The following is a 7,200-nucleotide window of genomic DNA, read 5'->3' on the forward strand; positions in this document are numbered from 1 at the left end:
TGTGTGTGTGCATATACGTGCACAACAGTAACACAGACCTGTGTCCATTGGAGATGAGAAGACAATGTTCTGAGTTCTGCTCTCTCAATTTACACTTTATTCCTTTTGAATGTGTCTCATGCTGAGATTGGTTCTAGTATGGCAGTCCCCAAGATCAAGTGATCATTTATTTTCACTTTTCACCAAGCGTAGAGACATATACAATTAGCTTCTTGCATGAATGCTGGGATCTGAGCACAGGTCTTCACGATTGCACAATGAATGCCCTTACAAATCAAGCTATATCTCTAGCATGACATTTCCAGTTTTTAGTCTTTTCCATTGCTCTTCAATCTTTATTTCTCTGCCTACATCCTCTACAGCCTCTTTAACATTTGTGGTGTAGAGCCTCACTCATCTGTAGTTTATTTCATTGTGCTACAAACTGAGTCTTTATCTCTTAATTTTTTGAAGTACCTCCATTATTTTTGTCTTCCTGAATAAGTATATTCATATATATTCACATCCAGTCTTTTTGAAATCCACCAAAGGTTATTATCTTAAAAAATTTAAACTTTTTGAAATAAAAATACAACTACCTCATTTCCTTTTCCTTTTCTCCCCCAACACTTCCCATGGACCTTCTACTGTTATCTTTGGAAACTGTGAGGTGATTATTTTACTATGGTTTGAAGTTATGGTCCCATGATGACTAGTGATTCTCAGCGCCTGGATGTATGTATGTGTATATGCACACACACACATATGCAGGTCTTTACCTAAACCCAATTATAAATGATCATTTCTCTTGTTACTTCTTATAGGTAGAACTGTCAAAAATGTCAATGGAAGGAAAGAATCAGTCTGTGATGTCAGAGTTTGTGTTCCTGGGACTCACCAACTCTTGGGACATCCAATTATTCCTTTTCGTGTTCTCCTCTACATTTTATGTAGCAAGCATGACAGGAAACTCCCTCATCGTGTTCGCTGTGGCTTCTGACCCTCACCTACACTCTCTCATGTACTTTCTGTTGGCTAACCTCTCCTTCATCGACTTGGGTGTTTCTTCTGTTTCTTCTCCCAAGATGATTTATGACTTATTCAGAAAACACAAAGTCATCTCCTTTAGAGGCTGTGCCATTCAAATCTTCTTCATTCATGTCATTGGTGGTGTGGAAATGGTACTGCTTATACCCATGGCTTTTGACAGATATGTGGCCATATGTAAGCCTCTCCATTACTTGACTATTATGAGCCCGAGGATGTGCATCTTGTTTTTAGTGGCTGCCTGGGTGGTTGGCCTTATTCACTCACTGGTTCAACTGGCTTTTGTAGTAGATTTACCTTTCTGTGGACCTAATGTGTTGGACAGCTTCTACTGTGACCTTCCTCGATTTATCAAACTTGCCTGCACAGACACCCATAACCTAGAATTCATGGTCACAGCCAACAGTGGATTCATCTCTGTGGGCTCCTTCATCATACTGATCATTTCCTATATTGTCATCATAATCACTGTACAAAAACACTCATCAAGTTCTTCCTCTAAGGCTCTGTCCACACTTTCAGCTCATATCTCTGTGGTTGTCTTATTCTTTGGTCCTTTGATATTCTTTTATGTCTGGCCTTCTCCTTCTATACACCTGGATAAATTTCTGGCAATTTTTGATGCATTTATTACTCCTTTTCTGAATCCTGTGATATACACACTCAGAAATCAGGAAATGAAGGTATCAATGAAGAGAGTATGCAAACAGCTAGTTAGTTATAGGAAAAATTCTTAAATCTATGTGCTGTGGACTGTCTTCAATGAATACAGAAGTTTACTTTCCATCAACATGAGAAAAATCTTTTCATGTATGCATATATATATATATATATATATATATATATTTCACACACATATAAATTATGTATATATCTTTGTCCTTCCCTTATATCTCTATATATTCTCCTGCTTAGTCTGCATTAACAATCTCTCCTGAAAACAGAGAATCACATGTATTTATAAAGCAATGATTATAATAATCTTGAACTTACATTCCTAAGGAATAATGTTTATTTTGAAGTAGCTGATACTTAAGCCTTTAGAACAAGGGAACTTTCTCTCTCTCTCCTTTTACACTTGATCTATATGTTGAGATTTTATGCATGATATTGAATTAAAAATTTTGATTCTTCTGTATCCCCCCATTCATTTCTGTCCCCTTCTTACTTTTCTAATTTATGACTTTTTAATTTTAAATATATATATAAATATATATGTTAAGAAAATAATATATAAAGAAAATACTAAATTCATACAATGTTGCCCACATGTATATGTGTTTACTATACATTGTGTCAAATGCAGGAATTATTGGACGCCTTTACTTGTTTCCTTACAAAGGCTTAGTCTACTGAGCTATTTGTCTGTCTCCTGTAGTTTGTATGTGTTACCCATTTGGAGTTTTTCTGCTGTGGAAGGAGATTCACATCAAGAGAACACACACAAGGGTTTAATGGATGTTTGTTTTGTGTACAAGACTTGAGAGTCATTTTGAAATATCAACAAAAACTCAGTAAAGATGATTTTTTGTCAGATTAGCAATATTCTATTTACATACATCAAATTTCTACTCATTTATATTTATTTTTTCTTAGTATATTTCAATGTTACAGAGATACCCAAAAAATTGTGTGATATTTGAAAAGAGGAATAGATACAACATGTATGTTCACTTTGTGAGTTGGTAGATAGATACTAAGAACTGCATGAGTTGCTACCAATACTCTGTGATATGGGACTAGTACCATCTTTGCAGATTTTCTGCATTTTTTCTTAAAATGATTTTTATTGACGTCTACATTTTTCTCTGCTCCTCTCCCTGCCTCTTCCCTCCCCTTCAATGGCCCTTTTATAGACCTCACAGTTTCGTTCCTCCAGGTCCCAGTCATTTGCAGGTCATTGCCACTGTGATGACAGTCACAAGGCACACACTCACCTGCATCTGCCAGTTTGGTGTACCGAGACAGGCACAACACAGTTAATCCTTGCTCTTCACTACATGACATTTTCATTTCCATTGTTACAGTTCACTGGCTTGAGGTGCAGCATGAGATTAACCAGACTTAACTGCAGTACTGAATGACTTTCATGTTCATAAAGTCTTCTTTACATAAGTAGCCACTGTACATCCTTATGTTCTTTGTCCTTTACTGAGAAACCTGTGAGTGGTTAGTGTCAACCCTATGATTTGTTAATCAAAAATTTTTTTATAAATTTCCATGTTATTGAAATGATATTTTATCAAGCACAGGACACTTATAGCAGATTAAATGTGATAATGAGCCCACAACATATGGGACTAACTAGTCTACTAACAAGCTTCATTCCTTGTAAGCCAGTGATGGAAAACTTGGGCTAGGAATTGGGCTAATGGTTGTCCCTCCAATGTGGTAGTAGCAGAAGTAGCTGTGCCAATCTTGCTAAGAGATCCCAGTTGTTCACTCCATTCTGTAGCTATACATTTTACTTGGGGTTGTTCTGGCCTCCATTTTTTTCTTAAATCTGATGCCATTGGTATGGTAAGAACTCATCATTGTAGACATCTCTGATTCTTTTTCATCTTTTATTTGTTCTCATAACCCTGATCAAACTCTGAATATCTTTGCTTACATAAGTTCTCTTCCATTACCAGTTTGTTATATCTTGTTTCCTGGACCTTGATTTATTCCCTGTTACATCTTGTAAAACGATAAACAGATAATAGAATCACATTAAATTACAAAAGTAAATATATGTAAATGCAAAACACAACAAACATCTGAAAGAACACAAACTACACAATGGTTATCCCAAGAGGATCAGGTAGGAGTCTTTTTTGCCTGAGTGGCGAGATCCCCTCCTCCCCGGCATGACCTACAAGAAGCCGAATTTCCAATGCAATTACACAGGGTTTCTTTATTGTTCTACAGGCTTGCAAGCAGGAGCTGCTTTGTTCCACACACCAGTGCAGTGGGTGAAGAAAAAGAACCCTGAGCTTACAGTGCAGGGGTTTTTTAAAGGGAAAAACCACAAGGAGGGAGTTATATGCCTTGGTATTACTGGATTGAGTATGGGGTTAGTTGACTCTAAAATCAAGGAGGGATTTTTGTTACTTTCCACAGAACTACCCAGTAACTATGAAAAACAAGTAAGAATGATAAAGACAGTCATTCATATTCATTAAAGGAAAAATCCAACAAGAAGCTATTCCAATTCTAAACATATAAATACTAAGCACTGGACAACCCGATTTCATAAAAGAAATACTATTTTTCCTAAATCCACAAGTTAACCAAAAAAGTGATAATGGGTGACTTAAATAGCCCACTAATACTAAACAACACATCTACCTCTAAGCAGGCCATAAAACTTTCCACAAACATGATGATGTATTAGGATGTAAAACATGTCTCAACAAATGTAGAAAAACTTAAATGACATTCTGTATTTTATATTACCCTAATTGGATAAGGTTGGATATCAACACCAGTAGACTATAGAGAAAGCATACTAGATCATGGAGAGCAAACGATACACTACTGAATGATAATTGATTCAAGGAAGAAATCGAGAAGGAAATTTAAAAACTTCTATAATTGAATATAATGAAAACACGGTATCTAAAAATTTATGGAGCATAATTAAGGTAGTCCAAATCGGCAAATTTAGAGCACCATGTCCCTACTCTAAAATTTATTGAGATGTCAAATGAATAACTTAACTATGTGCTTGAAGGCCTTTGAAAATCGACAACAATAACTCGCCCAAACAGTAGATGGGAAGAGATAATCAACACTTGCTGAAATGAACCAAATAGAAAGCAAAAAAGTTTACAAAGAATCAATGGAATTAGGAGCCTTATAATACTTATACAGATATTATAGAACTGACCATTTTTATTGGAGAGCCAATTAGTGTGCTCTTCCTTGGGGAAGATTATTTCTCCCAAAGTCAGCATTCCTGAGCTGTCTGTAGTTCTCTGTGTAGGAATGAGCCTTTTGAGCTTTCCCTCATCCATTTTACCATGGATGTTGGCCCTGTTCACCTCATGTTTAGGCAATCATGCTGAGACTTTATGATTACAACTTCTGACATTACTAGAGGTCACAATCTCCTAGCAAACTCCCTGCCCTCTGACTCTTACAATCTTTCTGATCTCTTCTACCTGAGGTGTGGGAGTTGTTTTGTTTCAATAATGGTCTCCATCCATTCCCAAGAGGAGCTTCCTTGATGAGGGGTGAGGACATAACTTATCTGTGTGTATAAGGACAAATATTTAGAATGCAGTTAGAGATAACGCTGGTTATAAAAGTAGCAATTGTTGATTTTCCTCCAAGATCCATGAATCTCCTAGCCCTGAGTAGCTGGTAAGGTTTCCAATTCCATGCATAATTACTCTCTTGTTGAACAGTTCTTTTATTTATTTAGGTTTTCTTGAGACAAAGTTTCTCAGTGTAGCCATGGCTGTGCTGGAACTTACTTTGTAGACCAGGCTGGCCTCAAACACACAGAGATACGCCTGCCTCTGCTTTCTGTGTGCTGACATTAAAGGCGTGTGACACTATTGCCCAGCTTGAGTGTGTTTTAAGATGTTACACATTTTTTCCTTTTATAATTTATATTTTTAAATTTCATTTTACATTCCACCCACAGTTATCACCCCCAACCTCCCTGTCAGACTAAACCCCATCCACTCCTCCCAATGTGTAAGGGTTCCCATGGGAAGTCAAGTCTGGCATATTACACTGGGGTAGGACCAACCCCCCCCTCTGCTGCATTAAGGCTGAGCATAGCATCCCATCATAGAGAATGGGCTCTAATAAGCTATCTCATGCACCAGGGATAGATCCTGGTTCTACTGCCAGGTGCCTCACATATAGCCCACGTTTCACCACTGTCTCTTACACAGGGAAGACCTAGTTTGGTCCCATGGTGGTTCCAAGCTTTTGGTCTAGAGCTCATGAGTTTCCACGAGCTTGGTTCAGCTGTCTCTGTAGATTTCTCTATCATGATCTTGACCTCCCTTGCTCATATATTCCCTCATCCCTCTCTTCAATTGCATTCCCAAAGTTAGGCCTGGTGTTTTGTTGTGGATCTCTGCATCTGGTTTTTATCAGTTGCTGGATTGTTTACAGAAGCCACTTGTTTGTTCCCAGCTGCCCATAAATGAAATAATCAAAAGAAACTGTATTATTTAAATAACTGCTTGATCTATTAGCTCTAGCTTCTTTATTTTTCAGACTGGGTAAGTTTTATTTATACAATTAGGAACACATGCACATATATGTAACAAGTAAAGAAAAGGAGGTTATGGATTTGTGAAAGAGTAAGGAGAATACAAAGGGGTCAGGGTAGAAAGGAAAGAGAGAAAATAGCATAATTATATTTTAATTTCAAAATATATTTTTAAAGACAAAATCTTAATTTTTGTCATGCTACAATTTACCTTATGTATGATCATCTTTTTTATTTTTTATTTTATATATTTTTTGGACTGGAGAGGGAGGGGGAGGGGAGTGAGGGGAGAGGGAAAGAAATGGGAGGCAGGGAGGAGGCTGTAATTTGCAATAAAAAATAAAATAAAAAATAGCTCTAGCTTCTTATTGGCTAACTCTCACATCTTAATTTAACCCATTTTTATTAATCTGTCTATCACCATATGGCTATGGATTACAGGCAAGGTTCTGGTATGTCTGTTTCTGGTGGGGATACATGGTGTCTCTTTGACTCCTCCTTCTTTCTCCCAGCATTCAGTTTAGTGTTCCCTGCCTACCTTCGTTCTGACCTATTATAGGCTCAAGCAAGCTTTCTTTATTTGTTAATGTTAATCACAGCATACAGAGGGGAATCCCACATCACTGGTTGAAGGCTCAATGATGATAGTTGGAGTATTCCCCAATCTGATTACAGGGGTAGACCAGTTCGGGCTCCCTCTCCACTATTGCAAGAATCTTAGCTGGGGTCATCCTTGGGGATTCTTGGGAATTCCTGGCACTAGGTTTCTCCCCAACCCCACAGTGTCTCTCTCTGTCAAGACCTCTCCATTGCTCTCCCACTCCATCCCTCCTTTCCCTCAATCATTCTGTTTCCTCAAGTTCTAATCTCCCATGCCCTCCCTTCCCCTTTACCCACCGATTCCCTCCAGTTTACCCAGGGGAATCTCATGTAATTCTTCCCTGCGTGATCCATGTGTC

At 37.7% G+C, this 7,200-nt stretch overlaps 1 protein-coding gene across 1 annotated transcript; it reads left to right on the forward strand.

Moving 5' to 3' along the window:
- The first annotated feature begins 818 nt into the window (after positions 1 to 818).
- LOC142844985 (olfactory receptor 4F3/4F16/4F29-like) lies at positions 819 to 1,763 on the forward strand. Its single transcript, XM_075963753.1, has one exon. It carries the CDS (start codon positions 819 to 821, stop codon positions 1,761 to 1,763), a length of 945 nt encoding a protein of 314 aa, XP_075819868.1.
- The last annotated feature ends 5,437 nt before the right edge of the window (positions 1,764 to 7,200 follow it).

Source organism: Microtus pennsylvanicus, chromosome 2 (genome assembly GCF_037038515.1).
Source record: "Microtus pennsylvanicus isolate mMicPen1 chromosome 2, mMicPen1.hap1, whole genome shotgun sequence".
Classification (NCBI taxonomy): domain Eukaryota; kingdom Metazoa; phylum Chordata; class Mammalia; order Rodentia; family Cricetidae; genus Microtus; species Microtus pennsylvanicus.